The sequence below is a fragment of the Neltuma alba genome, unplaced genomic scaffold, assembly GCF_004799145.2.
Source record: "Neltuma alba isolate B1F8T4 unplaced genomic scaffold, ASM479914v2 tig00010701_pilon, whole genome shotgun sequence".
Taxonomy (NCBI): Eukaryota; Viridiplantae; Streptophyta; class Magnoliopsida; order Fabales; family Fabaceae; genus Neltuma; species Neltuma alba.
The window spans coordinates 142029-164208 of NW_021635537.1; the positions used below are offsets into that span (position 1 = coordinate 142029).

The 22180-nt window shown below is 32.9% G+C and overlaps 1 protein-coding gene across 10 annotated transcripts; it reads left to right on the forward strand.

Annotated features, from left to right (window-relative positions):
- The first annotated feature begins 456 nt into the window (after positions 1–456).
- On the forward strand, positions 457–21234 carry LOC114758462 (putative pentatricopeptide repeat-containing protein At1g12700, mitochondrial). 10 transcript variants are annotated; one of them, XR_003741800.1, is made up of 4 exons: positions 511–1997; positions 2089–2142; positions 2232–2288; positions 3698–4749. XR_003741800.1 is itself a non-coding variant. In XM_028947506.1 (3 exons), the coding sequence occupies exons 1-2, from the start codon at positions 834–836 to the stop codon at positions 2125–2127; spliced, it is 1203 nt and encodes a 400-aa protein (XP_028803339.1). In that variant the 5' UTR covers positions 511–833; the 3' UTR covers positions 2128–2142; positions 3698–4749. The 10 variants fall into 10 exon arrangements, 4 of the variants coding, with proteins under 4 accessions (XP_028803339.1, XP_028803340.1, XP_028803338.1 ...); XR_003741802.1 differs by adding an exon at positions 457–502 and having other exon boundaries at positions 1806–2288; XR_003741798.1 differs by having other exon boundaries at positions 511–2142.
- The last annotated feature ends 946 nt before the right edge of the window (positions 21235–22180 follow it).

The window sequence follows — 22180 nt, forward strand, 5'->3', positions numbered from 1 at the left end:
CTTTTCTACCATAGTAGTGGTTTTATGACGGGTTATAATGTTTTAAAGGTTAAGGGTCTTACATTAGATACATAAAAAAATACTTCAGGATTTTAGACGGATTTAAACAAAAGATATTTGAGGATGCTGTGTCTATCATAAAATACTTAAAAATGTTTGGTGTTTTTGAAAAGATATTTCAGATTACTAGATGCACCTTAACCCAAATCAAAATAAGGATATGAGCAACTAAAAACTACATTAATCCATTTAAAAAAACATAAAAACATTGTTGTAAATTTAACAAAACCAATGAGAGGCAATAAAAATTTGAACAAGCGGTGGTTCCTCAGACTGGGAAGCTTTCCATATGCCCTTTCTACTAAAAAAAAAAATAAATAAATAAAAAGAAAGCTTTCCAATTTCCATATCCCTCTCCCTCCGATGGGCCTCCACGCCGCCGAGCGCGAGTCTTTGTCAGAGGATCTTGAAAGCTAAAGATGGGGTTTTGTATAGCTTCAAGGTATGCCTTCTCCAGATTTCCTTTCTTGCCTGCATCGTCTCCATCTTTATTCTTTCCCCCTCCTACCTTTAACCTAACTCTACGCTTCTGTTTCCATGCCCATTCCACAAATCCTCAGAATATCGAAGAGGCTCTCTCTTCTTTTTATCGCTTGGTTCATGTGCGGCCCCCACCCTCCATAATCCAAATTAATAAGATCCTGGGATCTATTGCAAAGTTGAAACACTATCAAACTACTATTTCCCTTTTCGCACGAGCGGAATCTAAGGGATTCACGCCAGATTTGGTTACACTGAGTATTTTGATCAATTGTTACTGCCATGTGGGACAAATGACTTTTGCATTCTCTGCCTTAGGCAAGATTCTTAAGATGGGCTGTCAGCCAAATACAATTACCCTGACTACTCTAATGAAGGGCCTTTGCCTCAATAATGACGTTGGAGAGGCTTTAGACTTTCATGATGATATGATAGCAAAAGGGTTTCAGTTAGATGCAGTCAGCTATGGCACACTGATTAATGGACTATGTAAGACTGGGAAAACAAGAGCTGCGGTTGAATTACTCCAAAAGATGGCAAGAGGGGTGGTTAAACCTAATTTAGTTATGTATAGTACAGTTATAGATGGGTTTTCTAAAGAGGGACTCATGGCAGAAGCGTTTGATTTATTTCATCAGATGATTGATCATGGAATATCTCCCAATGTCGTCACCTACAACTCTATGATACATGGTTTTTGCGTTATGTATCAATTGTCGGAAGCTGCAAAATTATTTAATGATATGAGACTTGAAGGCATTAATGCTAACGTTTGTACTTTTAATATTTTTATTGACGCATTTTGTAAGGGAGGAAGTGTCACCAAAGCTGAAGCTGTTGTTGCCATGATGATAAAGTTTGGTATAAAACCTGATAGAATAACTTACAACACTTTATTGGATGGGTGCTTTTTGGTTAATAATGTTGGTAAGTCAAGAGAATTATTCAATAAGATGGTCAAGGTTGGTTTGGCTCCTAATATTGTTAGTTATAATATTTTGATCAATGGATTCTGTAAAATCAAGATGGTGGATGAGGCTATGGATCTCTTATTAGAATTGAAGCGCAAAAATCTGATTCCTGATGTTGTAACCTATAGCTCTCTAGTTGATGGTTTGTGCAAATCTGGTAAAATGTCCTGTGTGCAGGATATTATTTGTGAGATGCATGATAATGGTCATGCTCCAAATATAATATTTTACAATGTCTTTTTAGATGGATTGTGCAAAAGTCACCATCTTAATCAAGCTCTTACATTGTTTCAGCAAATTGTTGGCCAAGGAATTCGGCCTAATACATGCACATATACCATAGTCATTGATGGCTTGTGCAAAGGTGGTAGATTAAATGATGCGCAACAGATTTTTCAGGATCTTTTGGTCAATGGCCATCCTTTGGATGTCCAAGCATATACTGCAATGATCAGTGGACTCTGTAAAGAGGGCTTGTTTGATGAGGTAAAGGCCTTGCTTTATAAAATGAAAGAAAATGGATGCACACTTGATTTTGTAACTTTTGATGCAATTATTAGACCTCTTTTGGAAAAAGGTGAGAATGCCAAGGCAAAGGATCTACTGGATGAAATGATCACTGGAGGTTAAGGTTCGACACTTTGCCCCACATTTTCTTGGTTGATACTCACTTTTGTGATGGAATTTTTTGTGTTGTTTAACGATTTTTCTTTTTTTAAGGTAAACTTTGTGCACTATAGAATAGCTGACTGCAATAGCCTGTGTTCTGTTTACATGGTATGTTTGATGTATTTTCATTTTTTGTTGTCTTATTTAACCATTTTTTGTTCCTTCTTTCCTTTTAGTTAATTTGATTTGATTTATTGACTCTTAAGCATATCAATATTGTGTGAGGAAAGATTCTATTATGTTACTCATGGGTTGGTTTTGGCTGTACGTTGTTATTTGAGCTTTGAAGTTGTGCAACACTGTGAGCTTGATCCTGAATTTTGCCGATTCATGATTTCGCTCCTGTTGAATTAAGATGTTGAACCTTTCTATTGATGGAGTGTGTCTTTTGCAAATTTGACATTGTTGAATAAGAGATAAATGAAGTACCCTAGCTTGTTTGTTTTTTGGCCTTGTTTTGTTTTGTTTCTTTCCCTTGTATTGGAAAATAAAAGGGAGGACATAAATGAACGTGTGTATGATTGGCGAGAGCTATAGCACACGTCATATTTCTAAAAGATATGGGCTGTGAGTTACTCCTTTCTCCGTGTAGTCCATGGAATTATGAAATATTACCATGCTTCTTGAATACTTAACAAGAGTCGGAGGAAGTTTAAACTACTCTGTTAGAGTTTCCTATGGACATTATGAAGATTTCTTATTCAATAGTCTCGTACAGTTTGGCGGCTCAGTAAAAGGTGGATTGAGCTTTGTGAATTACTGTTATTGATCAAAGTTGGTTGTCTCTTGGGAGAACGCAGGTATCTGGAAGTTTTAGTTATGGTCCCTTTTCACTAGCCATTGGGGAACGTTTGCGTTTAATAAAGCACAAAATGTTACAAGTAATGCACAGTTTTGAGTTAATCCTTCCCATCCTAAATATAGAAGTTAGATAAATAATTTACAGATATTGAGATTTTTTTTTTTTTTTGGGTGTAAAAAGTGTTTGTTAGTTTCCCTAAAGTATTCCCTTTAATAATCTACATTGTGAACCACGCCTGTTGATGGGAAACCTCTTTAACAAGAGTAGCATATCAGTGTGATATTAATTTTTTGTTCTCTTTTTATTTTGGTATTTCCACCCAACATTTCGGAATCCTTGATAAGTAAATCCAATCCAAATTGGTGGGAAACCTCTTTAACAAGAGTAGCATATCAGTGTGATATTAATTTTTTGTTCTCTTTTTATCTTGGTATTTCCACCCAACATTTTGGAATCTTTGATAAGTAAATCCAATCCAAATTGGTGGGAAACCTCTTTAACAAGGGTAGCATATCGGTGTGATATTAATTTTTTGTTCTCTTTTTATCTTGATATTTCTACCCAACATTTTGGAATCTTTGATAGGTAAATCCAAATTGGGATTGAAAGCAACTGCAATGATTTCCCTCTCCTCCCCTTTTGTTCACCCATCATACGATATCCTAGTGTTCTTGAATGCTAACATTGTTTTCACATTATTTTTCTTTTATATCAGCATCAACCATGATTGTTGCCAACATTACTGGGTTTACAAAAGAAGAAGAAGGAATTATAGCATTATGTGCCATAAATGAAGGCGATGTTAGAACGAGTCTTGCAAAACCTTTATCAGGGCTTGTTTGTGTTGCGAGGAGGCATGGCCATTGCGGTTCAGTTATGTGCCCGGTAGTTGTTTGAGAAGCGGACAAGTCATTGAAAGCAAAGTAGCATATGGGAGAACCATTGATGCTTCATTGGATGCTTTTGGTGGCTATGCCTGTGTTACAGTGAAGAAGAGATTGAGAATGGAAATATTGGAGAGGAGGGCATATGAAGAGTAAACTCTTCAGCTTTCATTAGATTGGCAAAGAGTCATACCACATCTATCACTAAAATGACGCCTATTTATTGCTGAGCATGAGTATATTCCTTCCCCTTGCTGCAATCTTCCATTTTGTTGGTGAATAGTCAACTTTGTAAAAGCATATTCTGGAGTTTAGTTTTTAAGTTTGTGTCACGAGAAATGCATCGCCAGTAAACAAAGGAATAGAAATTAGAAGTAATGTACAGTTTTGAGTTTCTTCTTTTCCCTCCTGAACAAACAATCGCTGATACCCTGATTTGGAAAGAAAATAGTGAACTCAACTGTATCTGAGCTGGACTACTGCAAGAAAACTCAGTAGTCCGTGCATGTTTATGTTTGTTTCTACTCAGTGATGCTACGGAGGGTATCAAGCATAGCTTCTTCATCGGGTTCTACAGTCAACTTCTAAGGTAGTTTGTTGTCTGTGGCATCTTTCTCATCAAATGTTGTAATTCTGGATTTCAGCTGGATCATGATGTTTCTAGGCTTTCGGATACTCGATGGCATGTGATTTTAATCTGAATTGAATGTGTTTCTGCAAAGTTCAATTCTTTCTCTTGGCTGAGATTGTGATGGTTTACTTGGCTTTGGCATGCGTCTGTGCTGCTATGTGATTTTAATCTGAATATTGTAAAGCATTAGGCCTTGTTAGCTTGTCCAAAGCCAGAGGAGTCGGAAAGAATAGAGAAGCCAGTTTGCAGCAATTTGTATGAATTGTCTCTTACACTTGTTACTCTTTAAGGTTGTAAGTTGCGACATTTTTAGGAAGCTTACCAATTACCATGAGATCTCTTTTATGGATTCTCGTTAAAAGAGGCAGCTAAGCACCATATCTAAAACTTGTCAAACATGTTGCTTGAATCTTCATTGCTTAAATAGGAAGATAGCTATAACAGCTATGTAATTCATTCCTCTGGCTATTAACTCATCTTGTAAAGTTCTGTCACATCCTGATGCATCATAAACTGTACTGGTTGTTGTATAGTATTCTGCTAAACACGTCCCTACTTTGATTTTCCCTGGCCTATGCTTTTGAAGTTTGTTGCACTTAGTAGTATAGAACTCAAGAGGTGAAGGGAACTGGGTTGTTTGCTGCAGCTGAACAGCAAATTTGGATTGTTTAGATTCGATTCTAGAAGAAATAGATTATCCTTATTACAAATCATCAAGTGAGGTACTGATTATATTTTTTAAGATTATTTGTATTTAAAATCTCATTAATTGCAATTTTTAGGACTTATTTGGATGTAATTATAGTACTAAATGCATTTGAAAGTTTATATTATTTTCAGACGAAGTTAATGATTTAACCACCTGCCATTGATTTTGATGAGTTGGTTGCATGTGCTTTATAATGAAGATTAGAGGGAGCATACCAGCTCTAATAAAATTTCAAACAGAAGGAGAGGATTCATGCTTGTTACTTTAGACATTTAAACGAGATTACAATTGTCACACTGGTCCTTATTACAACTTCATTTCAACTAAAGTTTATTACAATTGTCAGCTAATTTGAAGGCATCAACCCTTATGCTCGTACTTTCACTGTAATGGTTGATGCATTTTGTAAGGAGGGAAATGTCACTAAAGCTGAAGCTGTTGTTGCTTAATAAGAGAGTGTAAAGCCTAATGAAATTACTTATAACACTTTAATGGATGGTTACTGTTTGTTCAAAAGTAAATATTGGTGAGTTGAGAAAATTATTCAATAAAATGGTCAAGAGTAATTTGGCTTGTAATGTTTTTAGTTATAACATTTTAATTAATGGATTATGTAAAATCAAGATGGTTAATGAGGTCATGGATTTTTTTAAAAGAAATGAAGGGTGAAAATTTGATTCCTAATATTATCATCTATAGCTCTTTTGTTGACGGTTTGTACAAATCTGGTAAAATGTTATTTGTGCAGATATCTTATAGCTTAATTAGTTATGCTGTCAATTGAACTTTTAATATAATAAATAATTAAAAATAATATTAAATATATAATGATATATAGGTTAAAAAAAAAAATCTCAAAGTATTAAAAACACCCCAATATATCAAATTAATTACGGCTTCCAGCTTAAATTCCCGCCCTCCAGAATGGCTCAACCAGACAAATAGTCTGATCGTGTAAAATGAGCTGTTAAAGACGCAGGCTGACGGTCGGATCGTTAGCATGGCCCATCCTTCCAATCACTGGTTGAGGGAGAATTAAAGAGAGGGACTTACTGTGGATAATATTTACCGGAAAAGATAGAAGGACCTTGAAGAGTAAATATTAGTCCTTTGTATAAGACTTATTTTATATATTTTATAATTTTTTAAAATTAATTCTATTGATATTCTCTTAACAATAATTTAGTAGGAGAGGGAGGGAGGAAATTAAAGAAGATGCTTAGAATATTTTTCAAAAACTATATCATATTAACTAATCAGTTAAAGTATACATTTGGTCTTTTAACTTTATATGATGTTTTAATTTGATCCTTTAATTTTAAAAAGCATACAGTTGGTCCTTTAGTCTTAAGATGGTTAAGGCTTAAATGGTATTTTTTTGTAACAATCATGATTATTTTAAAAATTAAAATTCATATGCTAGCATTTGAGAATATTTTATCAACATTTAAGATATCAGGATCGTATTTTTTGTTGACAATTTTAGGATTAAAAAAATCAAAAGTATACTTTTTAAAGTTAAGGGATTAAATTGAAACTCTTTATTAAATTAAAGGACTGAATGGATAGTTTAGCTTACTCAAATTAGTTAATTAGGTCTTATATTAAAGACATGACAAGTATTTTATATTTTTTTTAAAATAAAACCTTGAGTTCTCTTTTTCCCTTTTTACCCCGTCAAAAATAAAAGTGCCGGGAAAATAGATATAATTTGCCTTTAATAAGAGAAGTATTTTTATTAAAAAATAAAAGTGAGACATAAATGAAAATAATTCTCTTGTATGATTAAAGGCAAAAACATAAAAATTAGAATCATTTTCAGATTGATATATAAATATTTCCCATTATGAATTATATACACACAAACACATATTGCTTGGTCACCAAGGAATTTGACCTAATCCTTACACATTTACCATACTCATTGGTGGCTTGATTAAAGGTAGTACATTAAATGACGCACGGCAGATTTTTTAGCGTCTTTTGGTCAATGACTATCCTTTGAATTTGCACGCACATAATGCAATGACCAATGGATTCTATAAAGGGGGCTTGTTTGATGAGGCAAAAGCCTTGTTTTATAAAATGCAAGAGAATGTGCGCTCACCTGATTTTGTGACTTTCGGAGTAATTATTAGACGTCATTTGGAAAAAAAGTGAGAATGATAGGGCAAAGCATCTACTGGATGAAATGTTCACTAGAGGTATCCTAAAACAATAATAGAAGGTTAGATACTTTGCTACTTATTGATATTTACGTTCACGATGAAAGTTGTTGTGACAGTTAACAAATTCTGGTTTCTTTAAAGTAAACATTGTTGTACTATATGATGACTAACTGTAATTTAAGATATTCTTTTCAAATCACATGTTTGAAACTTTTTAATGTTACTCCTCCGGTCCTAATTATAAGACCCAATTGACTTATTTGAGGAGATTAAGAAAGTAAGTTAAGTTGGTTATTTATAATAAATAAGTGTTGTCATTCCTAAAATATCCTTATTAATTAAGTATATTGGCTAAAACTATCATTATTAGAAGGATTATCTTGGAAAAAAATGCATAAATATAAGAGACAAAATGGATTGGGGTCTTATAATTAGGACCAAATAAAAAATCAAATGGGGTCTTATAATAAGAACCAGAGGAGTACTAGTTTTCAAGTTTTTTGGGGCTTAACATGACTTTATGCCTTCTTCCTTTATGCTCAATTACTTATTTGGTTTATCAACTGCTAGACACATCTTAGTTGTTGTAGCTCATGCATTGTCTTTTTTGCTTTTTTTAAATGTCAACGGTAGCTATCAGGATGATTATTGGATATCATCATATGAAATGATTTTCTTTTTGTATGGTTCGCAATGATATTTTGCAAGATTAGATGAAAAGGAATGCCCAAACTTCTCAGGGACATGAGAGTATGAGCATTGTTGAATTACTTAAAGAACTCGACGATAGACCTTTCATGTATCCGTTAGTTTGTGTTCCTATCATAAATAGTAACACAAGACTTTAGTCTGATTTCACATTTAATCAAGCTGTGATGAGACAAATGATAAGAGGAGTGAAAGAAGGATATTTCTAGAAGTGAGTCAAAAGTTTCCTTAACTTTTATAAGGGAAAGTTATTGCCCAAAAGTATTTGAAATTTGTTTAAGGACCTAGGTAGAACCTATCTTGAATAAATGCAAATCTTCTTTAACTGTGCACAACCTATTTTTTATGTACAAAATGGAATACATTTGCATATAGTTAAAGGTATGTTGTGCCTACTCGTCCTTAGATACCTTTGGGTGATAAATTTTGCAATGGTTTTTTTTTAAAAGTAATTTTTCCTTTTTATAAAGAGACTTGAAATAAAGGCCATGAGAAAAATGAGACTTATAAATAGGACTAGTGGGCGCACTGCTATTAAAATGTATCATTTTAATGGAATGCAGGTGTATGAAGTTTGAATTGTGGTTTCTTCTCACTGGCCATTAGGGATATTAAGTCTAGTGGAAAGACATTAGCAGAAAATAAGACAACAAATGTCATAAGTAATGCACAGTTTTGAGTATTATGTATGTTCCAGAAAAAAAAAAAATCCAGAACTTAAAGATAATTAAATGTAGGCTGCTGTATCTAAGGGGTAGAGGTCTGCTTGAAACCTGTGTTTTAAGATTGATTGATGTTTACAGGATTTAATGTTCTCATTACTCTCAATTTCTCCTTTATATTTATTGCATTTGCATCAAAGTAACTCTGTGTTTGATGTTGTGAAGAAATTTGAATTGATGGATGATGTCTTTGTCAATTTGTCACGAATGGCCTTTATCTTGGTATAGACTTGGACTATGTACGCGGCAGCTTGTGGGGAAATGAGCCGAAGGTTTCAACTGGACTTATGAGACATCTTTAGGTATAAAAATGGCCATTAGGGTCTATGTTGGGGTGTGGAGTTTGTTGTGTCTTCTTCAAGACGCATTTTATGTCTTTAGCTGATTTGTGTAGCATTTTGTATTGTATCAGTGCTCTCATTTGCAGGTCATTGTGATGAAGGTGGTTCCATTAAGCCTCGTGCTCCACCGGGTCACCATCGTCCGACAATGTCTCCATATAGGGAGGAGCACCGACCTGTGACGTCGGAAATCAAGATGCATTTTATGTCTTCTTCTACAGTGCAACCATATGTTTGTTCAATTGTTCCATGGAACTTCATGTCTCGTTTGCTGGATTTCCAACTTTGGTTCTATTCTTTGTTGATGCGTTTGACCCAGGAGTTGTTTGGTGTTCATGTTGTGTTAATGAGCTATGCAAATCTATGGAAACCTACAAGTTTCAAAGGTTCCTTGTGGTCATTCTCACTCATTAAGGACTATTATTAATTCTTAAGCTGTGATTGGAACATTGTAGTTGTTGCTGGGGTGATTTTGATTTCAAGTTCAACTCAGATGCACTGTAAAAAAACAGCTTATTACTAATTAAAAAAAATTAAAAACAGAAAAATTTCGTCACTAATCCGTCGCTCATTAGCAACGGAATTAAAATTCTGTTGTTAATCTAATTAGTGACAGAAAAATTAATGACGGAAACAGAATAAATTTCGTCACTAATTCTGTCATTAATATGATTCCATTGCAAATCTGTTGCCAAAATAAAAATTCTTTTGCTAATTGCTTGTTTTTTGTGTGGTGATAGGTACGTAATTGTAGAGGCTATGATCATGAAATTTATGTGACTCAAGGAGTTTATTCGTCTAGTCCGTCCTATGAGATTTTAATATCCCACCCCTCTTTTATTTTAAAAAGACACCCGTATATGTGCGCGTATGCCTATATATGGTCAATGACATACTTTTGCTATGCTTGTAAACTCAGATAACTATGGAACTAAATGAGATACTCGTTTACTAGCCACAATGATCAAGGTCAATGAATGATAAGATTCGATACTACTATAGATATAGTCTAATACTAATTATTTTAAATAAGAAAGACAAAAAATTATTTAAAAAAATATAGGGAAAATTAGAGTAAAGGGCCTACATAAAATAATATTTATTAAAGAGGACCATAAAAATTGTAATTGTTTGGGGCGAACAAATACCAAAATATATATGAAAAATTACTATATTTTCCTAACTAAATTTTCTTTTAAAAATAGAAAATAGATTTTTTTCTTTTAAAAAATAAATAAGAAAGAAATCTGTGCCACTTATGTTCCCAAGTGAAGCCATCATCTGACCATCTCTCAATTTCTCGGAGAAAAAAAAAAGAATAAATCTTCTGATTCCGACAAGGGCTTATTTCTTTTCTTTTTTTTTTTTGTATTGCTACAAATAAGTGAAAGCTACTTTCTAATTTCTGGGATTGAAATTACATTTTAGTAGTTTTTACACGTATTACTATGTTGTCTTCAAATTAAAGAATTTTCATTTGTACTCGTCATTTTGATTATATGAACAACTTGAAATGTTTTAAGTTCTACCATGCATTTGAGTACTGCATCTTTTGTTGTACCCTGCAACTTCATATGCTTCCGCAAATTTTCTTGTCATATTTATACTTTTTCTATAGAATTGGCTGTAGAATTTTATAAAGGGTTATTTGTGGTGTATATTCATTGGTATCACTTGATAAAGAATTGGCTACTTTTGTTCTAGGTTTTGCTTGTTAGGATGAAGAGAGAGATCAAGAATGGAAGCATTGGGGTGAAGAGAAAATCCCTATAATTAAACTTGACTATGTACCTCCCAGTCTTGTTGAAATCTTTCCTTTTGTTTGCCATCAAGATCAAATTATTAACCGGCCATGACTAAATTGTGTCTACTTCTATGAAATTTTGCAAACACTTTGTTCTTTTAAGCATGGAGTTTTGATCCTGTACCCTACTTCTTAACTCTTCCTCTTCTCCTGATTACATGTATAACTTATACATATATTGATCAATTGTATCTTCATTGCTTACGAAATTGTTTTGATGTTATCTAAACATTGTAGAGGATAAGAACTCTGGAAAGTTATAAACTGGACTACTTTTTGGTTACAAAATATTCTGCTAAATGTGTCCCCACTTTAATTTTTCCTAGTCCATGGTTTTTGCATTTGTGGAGTTGCACCTAATTGTTTAGGACCTTCCCCCTTAAGGGCTTGTTTGGTATGAGGGAGGGTAGAAGAGATTTTACTCCCATTCCCTTATTTGGGTTGCTAAAAGTTTTTGGAATTAGCATATAAGAAAGTTAGGTATTATATTTATGGTATCAGAGCGAATGTTCTAGATTGAATTAATGCTCTGATACCATAAATTTTCTAAGCCTTTAAAATAATATTTTATAATTTTTCTTATTTTATTTTAATTACCTTTAGGCCAATTAATTCTAAAATTCTTAAACTGGCTACACCCTCTCCAAGTTCTGATCTTGGAAATGATGTTATCAAATAGGGTACTGGTTTGAATGTATGAAATCTTCAGGAATGATGATGGTGTGAGGGATGCTGTCTGGAGCCACATATGGAGATGGAAAGGTCCGAAGAGAATTCAAGTGTTTTTATAGTTAGCAACACATAACAGATTTTTAACAGTTGAAAGAAGAAGCAGAATGATGAGGGGAAGTCCTATGTGTTCAAAGTGTGTTGGTGAATTGGAGATAGTCATGTATGTTTTAAGAAATTGTCAGTTTGTAAAGGAAGTTTGGAGAAGGTGTGACAAATGGCTACAGGATAGGAAGTTTCTGGAATTAGAAGGTTTTGAGTGGTTTAAATGGGACTTAAGTAAAAGAAACTATAGGAAGTAGTGGAGTATGGTGTGATATGTTGGAAACTTTGGAATTGGAGAAACAAGTGCCTATTTGAAGAGAATTTTGCTGATCTTGAAAAGCCAGAGTTGGTAATTGAGAAACATGTTAATGAGATTCTTAATATAACCAGCTTACAGGGTACACTGGGAATGAGAAGAGAGGAAGTCTTTATTAGTTGGCAACCTTTTTTGGTAGGATGGGTAAAGTTGAATTTAGAGGGAGCTTCAACGGGCCTGCAAGGTAAAGCTGGATGTGGTGGGCTCTTACAAAGCTGTGATGGAAGATGGATAAGAGAGTATGCGAGGAAGCTTGCAAGTTCCGTTGCTGCTAAAGTTGAGCTTTAGGGAGTCCTATCTGGTCTACAAATTGCCCTTGAGTTAGGTATACAAAGGCTTATAGTTGAATGTGATTCCAGTACTGTTGTAAATATATTGAGGAATATAGATGATGATCTAGACATAATCTCGAGTCTGTTAAAGATAATTAAGAGAGAGCTAAGTCTTTTTTCTTATACAAGAGTTCAAGACGTGTATAGGGAAAGGAACTCTCAGGCTAATTTCTTAGCAAATCTCAATTTTGAGCTTGAGGAGGAGTCTGTTATTTTTGATCAACCACCTCCTGAGTTGTATAAGTACCTATTCTTTGATATTGTGGGGATTGCACACCCACGCAATATGGTATATAGATTGGGTGTTGGCCCTGTATTTTCATCCAAAAAAAAAAGACACCCATATATGCGTGCACGCCTATATATGGTCAATGAGATACTTCTGCTATGCCTTTAAAATCAGATAGCCATGGAACTAAATGAGATACTCGTTTACTGATCAAAATGATCATGGTCAATGAATGATAAGATTCGGTACTACTATTAATATAGTCTAATTCTAATTATTTTAAATAAGAAAGACAAAAAATTATTTTAAAAAATATAGGGAATATTAGACTAAAGGGCCTACATAAAATGATATTTATTAAGGAGGACCATAAAAATTGTAATTGTTTGAGGCGAACAAATACCAAAATATACATGTAAAATTACAATATTTTCCTAACTAAATTTTCTTTTAAAAATAGAAAATACATTTTTTTCTTTTGAAAAAAATAAATAAGAAAGAAATCTGTGCCACTTATGTTCCCAAGAGAAGCCATCATTTGATCATCTCTCAATTTCTCAAGAAAAAAAAAAAGAATAAATCTTTTGATTCCGAGGACAGCATATTTTCTTAAAATTTATTTTTGTATTGTTACAAATAAGTGAAAGCTACTTTCTCATTTCTGGGATTGAAATTGGATTTTAGTAGTTTTTGCACGTATTGCTATGTTGTCTTCAAATTAAAGAATTTTCATTTGTGCTCGTCATTTTAATTATATGAACAACTTGAAATGTTTTATGTTCTAGCTTTTTTATTATTTCTCACTTTTGCATAAAGACTTCTTTTGTTCTTCACATTTTGAGGGAATAGGCAACATATGGGGAATCGATATTCAACACTTTAATTGATGGGAATTGTGTGGTCAATAATGTTGGTGAGTCTAGAGAATTATTCAAAAAGATGGTCAAGGCTGGTTTGGCTCCTAATGTTATTAGTTATAGTATTTTGATCAATGGGCTTTGTAAAATCAACATGGTGGATGATGCCATGGATTTATTTAAAGAAATGCATCACAAAAATTTGATTCCTGATATTGTTACATATGGCTCTCTTATTGATGGCTTGTGCAAATCAGGAAAAATGTCCCATGTTCAGGATATTATTTATGAGATGTATGATAGAGGTCAGGCCCCAAATATAATATTTTATAATATCTTGATAGATGGATTGTGCAAAAGTCATCATCTTGATCAGGCTATTACATTATTTCAGCAAATTGTTAACTAAGGAATTTGGCCTACAACTTGCACATATACTATACTTATTGATGGTTTGTGCAAAGCTAGTAGATTAAATGATGCAAGACAAATCTTTCAGTATCTTTTGGTGAATGGCTATCCTTTGGATGTCCAAGCATATACTACAATGATCAGTGGACTCTGTAAAGAGGGCTTGTTTGATGAGGTCAAGGCCTTGCTTCATAAAATGAAAGAGAATGGGTGCTCACTTGATTTTGTAATGTTTGATACAATTATTAGACCTCTTTTGGAAAAAGGTGAAAGTGATAAGGCAAAGGATCTGCTAGATGAAATGTTCACTAGAGGTATCCTAAAGCAATAAAAGAGGGATAAATACTTTGCTCCACATGTATTTGATAGTTGATACTCATGTTCGTGATGAATTTTATTGTAACAGTGAAATTCTGGTTTCTTTTTACTAAACATTGTCGGACTATATAATGGCTGACTGTAATTTAAGATGCTCTGTTGAAATCTTATGTTCGATATTTATCTGCTTTTGAATTTTTGTTGTTACTAGCTGTCATTTTTTCTTTTTGGCCTTGACTTTGTTTCTTCTTTCTTTGTGGTTAGTTACTAATTTGATTTATCAATTCTTAGGCATATCTAATTTGTTTTTGCTCATGGGTTGGGTTTTTTTCCTATGGTATTTATGGCTAAGGTGACGGTTGTTTGGATTCCATGATCTAAAACGATGACCATTTTATAAATATCACCACGATATCTTGCTAGGTTAGACTGCTTCAGTGAAAAAGATTGCCTGACCTTCTTAGTGGCACGTGAATAGTAGTATCATCGAATTACTGAAAGAACTTGGGAGCAAACCTTTCATTTATGCATTAGCTTTCTTTCTTGTGATAACATAAGTAATGACAACACTTTATATAATTCAACTTGAATATTGTTATATAATCTATCCAATTTCTTTCTGGCCCTGGTTGTTTTATCCTCGGAGTTCACTCGGTCTATGTCAATTTATTACCAGTGATCTTTTCTCAACACAAGGGATTATTCAGGGGCCACAGGCACGTTCATATTCAGTTTATTTTCCCTTCCCATAAATATCTGAACTGAAGAAACTTTTTAGTTTTTGAACTGTAACTTCTAGAGATTTTGCACTTTGCTTCTATGAAATGTTGATGATTAAACCTAACATTAAAATAAAATCTAGGAAGTTGTTGTTTTCATTGGCCATATTTTTTTGGTCTGTAGCATTTTAAGATACCAAATAAAATTATGAAAGAACTTTTGTTATTAATTTTCTTATTTGTGGTTTGTGCATATATCATGTTGATGATAGTCTACATGGATGCGCCAAAACTTTGCATGAAACCTTCTTTTTTTGAGCTGGTGCTTTGAAAGGTGTTCATTTCTTTTTCTTGCATGACTCATTGGAGTGAAATGTGGAGTTTTAATCTTCCTATTTGTGAGACTGTTCTGTTGGACACTTTGAGGATTTAGTGCCATCATTACTCATAGTTTCTCCTGTAAATTTATTCTTCTTGTCATTGTATGGATTGCAAAATGTGTTTGTCTGGTAATGCAACATGGGAAGATTGCTTATGGAAGGAACTCAGAGAATCAAAATTGTTGGTCCGTTGAAATTGCTCATGTCTATAGAGAGGTTAATAAGGGAGCTGACTTCTGGGCCTCTAAATAGGATTACATAATGTTGAACAGCCTTATCAAGGCTTCACTGCTACGAAAACAGTAGAGCATGACCAAGCCTTTGTTCTGGTTTGAAACCACTTTATTATTTATCTTCTTTCCTTTCTGAATTTTATTCAGGTTTTTCAAATGGGTTAAAGTAGTAATGCATGAATGTGCTTGTGGGTTCCTTCTATACTGAACCGTCTAAGTCAATCTATTATGTAGGATGAGTAGAATAAGGTATGTTTTGTTTGGATATTATGCTACGAAGGCATGGACTAAATACCAGCCTTACATTTACATGCAAAAACTGGTCTTAGGGATTCAATTCGCTTTACTGAAGACAGATCATGGTTGACTCATACTCTGCTGTTATATCTGTATTTTCATATTTGTTGTTTTCCTTCTTTTTATTCATTGCAGCCAGTGTTGTTTACGATCAGCCTTATATCAGTATTTTATATGCTTCTGCAATAAGGGTGTTTTGGAACCCAAGTTTTCATGAGATTAGGTCAAGTCCTTTCTGTGACAGCACACAAGTCTTCAACAATTTTAGCTTTTGTTTTGTCCAACAATTTTAGCATTCTACTTTCCATGCTTAAGTAACTTTTTCCAATCCATTGTGTCCCGTTAGAACCTTCCTTTTCTTCAGAAGATTAAGGATCCTAATTTTAGACCATGTCCTTGACGTCTACAACCATCCTACGGTCGTCCGGTCCTAATTATAAGACTATAAACGAGGTCTTATAATTAGGACCGAAGGTAGTATAATGATCCAAGTCATTCATTAATACTTGCATTAGACATGTTGACATAATTATTTGTGCATGAGCCAAGTTGTAGAGTCTGTGGCTACAGATTTTACATAACTTCTGATAGGTGACTTGGTTTAGGTAAGGTTGAGGAATGTATCTACAAGTCTAATTGTCTATGATAGCAGCGAGGATCATCATATTGTTAATCTAACAAGTACTGTAAGTTAGATGCCTCAACTTGGCGCAATGTGTCTATATGTCAATAGGATGATCTTTTTGTTTGTGTCCTGCCCTGTTTGGTACGAAGAAAATAGAAGGGAGAAGAGGAAAATTTTTGATGAGCTCGATTTAAAAAGTTGAACAAGTGGGATTTTAAAATTTTAATAAAGAGAAGATATAAATAAAAGAGTAGTGAAGATTAATTAAAAGATTTTAGTATGCAAGTGCTAGCAGAAAGTTTAGGTGAAAGCGCATGTCAAATTCCTCAAAAGTCACCTTTTTATGTAGGGAGAAATGCAATCAAGTCTCAAGAAAGAAAAATAATTATCAACAAATCTTTATAACAACCTAAATAACCTATAGTGACAAATTCTAAACTAGGCAATGATAATTTTTAGGATTTGTTTTGTAATTTTTTTTCCCTTAGGACTTTATTATAATTTTTCCTTTTATGCATGTACTCTTCCGGTCCTTAATATAAGATCCATTTAACTAATTTGATTAGATTAAGAAAATTAAGTAAGTTAGTTAATTATAAGAAATGTGACATGTTTTTCCTAAAATACCATAATCATTTTTCTTAATACCCTCTATTTCTCTTCTACTTGATTATGGTTAAGGGTATAAGGGTAATTTAGAGAAAATTGATAACTATAAGAAATGGGTCTCATATTTAGGACTAAAATTAACTTAACAATTGGATCCTATATTAAGGACTGGAAGAATAGTTTTCTTTTCTTTTGTCTAACAATTTTGGCATTGTACTTCCCACGTTCAAGTAACTTTTTCCCATCCACGTGTGAAGCTTTTATTATGGATCCTAATTTTTAGACTACTATACATTTGGCCTCCTCTGTTGGAAATTGTGGTCTATCCGCAACCAGAGGATTTTTGCTCAAGAAGAATTTCTTTTTTGTTGAATCTTTTTTTTTTTTTTTTGAATCATGCTCAAGAAGAATTTCAAGCTTACCATGTTGTGAATGAAGTTATTGCTCTGGCCGAACACATACGCAAGACTTCAGAAACAACGACTGGAGATCTTTGAGTTTTGCTGTTTTATTGTACTCTGTTCTTTTCTTCAACCAAACCCTGTAAATATCTTTATTAATACCATTCCGCACATTCCCAAAAAAAAAGTGCTCCTTTTTTATTGGTACTTAGGGTGTGTTTGGATGAAATCAAACCGTGGTTTGAAAAAGTGATTCTGGAGAATAGATTCTGGGGAAAATAGATTCTGTGAAAAATAGATTTTGTAAAAAAGTGATTCTGAGAAGTGAGAGTGTTTGGATAGTTGTTATCAGAAGCACTTTTTATATATACAAATTACTAAAACAAAGACATAAGTTAATATGATAATTACAGAAAAAATAGATTTTATGATATATTTTAATTTGAATGAATAAAATTGTTAATAATATGTTTTTTACCAAGATAATTAATAATACATAAGATAATATAATTAATAAATAATTAATGTGTATATATATTTATAAAATATAAGATTAAATATATTTATAAAAAATATGTTTATAAAAAAAATAACAAGATACATATCATATAGGCCCTCACACTCTCCCTTTTTTCTCCAAAAGCAAAAAAATTTTGCTTTTTCTAAAACCATGGTTTTGGAGTCAAAACCATGGTTTTGACCCAAAACCATGGTTTTGGTTTTTGGAGGGGGTGTTTGGGTAGATTATTCCCTAAACCATGGTTTGGGTCCCCAAACCATGGTTTGGGGTGTAACCCAAACACACCCTTAATCAAGTCCTTTCTGTTTCAGCAAAAAAGTAGTAAAAATTTTTTGTAATTACTTTTTTTTTGTGTTCAACAATTTTAGCATTCTACTTTCCAATTTCCATGCTTAAAGTAACTTTTTCCAAAATATTATTTTAATTGTTTAGATTTTTAATTTACTCAAAATAATTTAATAAAATATTGTGGAACATAAGAAGGTCATTTACTCAAAATGTTTATCCTAATTTTCATATTTTCATAAAGTTTGCTGCGTCTCAACTCTCAAGTGGCTATGGAAAGTAGGCAGCTTTTGAAATTAATATATTTCTATTTATGTAACTTTTAAATCAACATAAAATATCATTTTAACTGCTTAGATTTTTAATTTACTCGAAGTGCAAAGTTTTCAAATACAATAATTATTTTCTAAGATTAATACAAAAATTCAAAAACTGAAAAACTTGTTGAATTACTTTTTAGTTATATCGAAATTTCGTATTACCAAACCAACTTAACTTTTAATTTGATTTTTAAACTTGTTTTAAATTATACCATTTGAATTCAAATCAACATGGAGTGTTATTTTGGTTATTTAGATTTTTAACTTACCTAAAGGAGACAAATTGTAACATAAAATAATTAGTTTTTTATTGCTGACAATTTCTAAAATTGAATATCTTGTTTAAATTTTAATTCCAATGGGTAAGAAAGTTCAGAATAATTTTTTTTTGTTATTTGAAATAACGAATTGGAAAGTAATTTATATGAGAATAAAATAAGTTGTTTGTGGAAAAAATAAATTATTTCTTATATTTAAGTATAACCATGGATAAAAAATTCTAAAGTCAAATAAAATGTTGTTCGTTCTGGACATTAAAAACATGCACACCCATAAAAAAAGTATAGCTAATTTTTTTTTCATATTTATTTATGCTCAGTATATAAAAAAATTTAGTCATTTATACTTTTGAAATTGTAACTATTTATTTTTATTTACTTTACTTATAAAATTCATTTTGTATCATTCAAACATTATTATTTGTTGTAAAACTATCGAAATAAAATTTACTCAGTATTTAACTTCTATTAATTTGTACCCCCATTAGATTAGAGTAAAAAGGAAAAAAAAAAAACAGGTTCATTTCAATTTAGTAACGTAAAGCCATATAAAAAAATATATTGTTGCTTGAAAATTTCTATTCTTCATCTCTGCGGAAAAAGAATTATTGTATCTGTATATGAATTTAAAAAGTACATAAAAATTATTTACGGCTTCGAAATTATTTTTTGACCGGAATTCGAAATTATAAAACTAAAATAATTATCTTATTTTCTTAATAAATATAAGTCTCTCTCAAGAGGCAAGCGAGGGTGGACGTTTGCCCCCAAGGTCGCTCCCAAACTAATGTTGAAGGATCTGAGTTGTTGAATCCAACTGAAGATGTCGTTTCGCAGAGCTGCTTCACGGTATCCCGTTCTCCGAATTCCATTTGCTTTTTACTCGCAAGTTCAGCTTTTCTTCTTATGGCTCAAATCCTCAGAGTATTAAAGAGGCTCTCTCTTCTTTTAACCACTTGCTTCATATGCGGCCCCCACCCTCTATAATCCAAATTAATAAGATCTTAGGATCTGTTGCAAAGTTGAAACACCATCGAACTGTTTTCTCCCTTCTCGCACAAGCGGAATCCAAGGGATTCGTGCCATCTTTGGTTACACTAATTGTTACTGCCATGTGGGTCGAATGGATTTTGCTTTCTCTCCCTTAGGCAAGATTTCTAAGATGGGTTTGACCACGCTGATCAAGGGCCTTTGCATCAATAATGACGTTGGAAAGGCCCTAGATTTTCATGATGAACTTATTGCAAGAGGGTTTCAGCTGGCTGTAGTTAGTTATGGCACACTTGTCATTAGACTATGTAAGGCTGAAAACAGAAGAACTGCGGTTATATTGTTCCAAAAGATGGTCAGAGGCCCAGTTAAGCCTAATTTAGTTATGTATAATACACTTATTGATGGGTTTTTCAAAGAAGGCCTTGTAGCAGAAGCATTTGATTTATTTCATCAGATGATTCATCATGGAATATCTCCCAGTGTTGTCACCTACAACTCTATGATGCCTGGTTTTGGCGTTATGGATCAATTGCCAGAAGCTGTAAGATTATTTAATCAAATGAGACTTGAAGGCATCAACCCTAATGTTTATACTTTTAATATATTGGTTGATGCATTTTGTAAAGAAGGAAGTGTCACCACAGGTGAAGCTGTTGTCGCCATGATGATGAAGTTTGGTATAATACCTGATGAAATAACTTACAACACTTTATTGGATGGCTATTGTTTGGTCAATAATGTTGCTAAGTCAAGAGAATTATTCAATAAGATGGTCAAAGTTGGTTTGGCTCCTAATATTATTAGTTATAGTATTTTGATCAATGGACTTTGCAAAATCAACATGGTGGATGACGCCATGGATTTATTTGAAGAAATGCATCACAAAAAGTTGACTCCCAATATTGTCACCTGTAGCTCTATTATTGATAGTTTGTGCAAATCAGGAAAAATGTCCTATGTGCATGATATTATTTATGAGATGCATAACAAAGGTCAAGCCTCATATAATATTTTATAGTATCTTGTTAGATGGATTGTGCAAAAGTCATCAACTTGATCGGGCTATTACATTATTTCAGCAACTTGTTGACCAAGGAATTCAGCCCAATATTTACACATGTATCATACCTATTGATGGTTTGTGCAAAGCTAGTAGATTAAATGATGCACGACAAATCTTTCAGTGTCTTTTGGTGAATGGCTATCCTTTGAACGTCCAAGCATATAATGTAATAATCTATGGACTCTGTAAAGAGGACTTGTTTGATGAAGTAAAGACCTTGCTGATTAAGATGAAAGAGAAAGGATGCTTACCTGATGTTGTAACTTTTGATACAATTATCAGACCTCTTCTAGAAAAAGGTGAGAATGATAAGGCAAAGGATCTAATGGATGAAATGTTTCACTAAAGGTCTCCTAAAGTGAAAAAAGAAGGTTTGATACTTTGCTCCTTATCTTTTTGATTGTTGATACTTGACACTCATATTTGTGATGAAATTTATTGTTATCGTTAACTAATTTGTCTCAATTAAGTAAACTTTGTGGACTATATAATGTTGAGCTTCAACTGCCTATTTTCGGTTTAGATCCTATGTTTGATGTTCCTGTTTTTTTTCCTTCACTGTTATCGGTTGTCAAGTTATTTTTCATTTCTGGCTTAACAGGGTTATTTATTTTTTTCAAACTTATTTTTATTATTGTGGGATTGGGGATACTGACTTTGGCAGAATGAATATCCATCGTTCGTGGCCTATCGTTATTGCTCTCTTATTCATTATTTTAACAACTTAAGGAACTTCAGCTTAAGTTCTTCATGCATATATCTTGTAAATAGTTATGTAGGACATCGTATTCTTCCTATATTATAGATTATAGATAGCACGTTTTGTGCGTGTGATACTGAACAGGAACAGGAAAAATGAAATTTTGAAAGCTGTCAAAGTCCCTGCAATTAATCATTATACGCCTCGAAACCTATGGCTAATTAGTGAATCACTCAATTAACCGGAGGTTGGCACTCTCAGTGAGTGATTTGCGATTACAATATTCATTAGTGCTAACATAAATGCACCAATACACACCACAATCTATACAATTGCTTCATGCGAAGCACAACTTTGAGATACAATTAATGGGACCATAAATAATATGCTCCATTTCCTTTCATCTATAAGCCACTTTCCCACATTGCCCATTACAATCAAGGAAAAGCTTAAAATTCATTAAAATTTATCTGAAACATGAACAGGAAGTAAGTTTCTTATTTTTCACATATTTCTTACTTTTTTATATATAACATTATTGAATAGGGATGAAGGAGAAAAATCATAATAA

Coding starts and splice junctions, on each gene's coding strand:
- LOC114758462 (XM_028947505.1), top strand. CDS start 834: ATGACTTTTGCATTCTCTGCCTTAGGCAAGATTCTTAAGATGGGCTGT.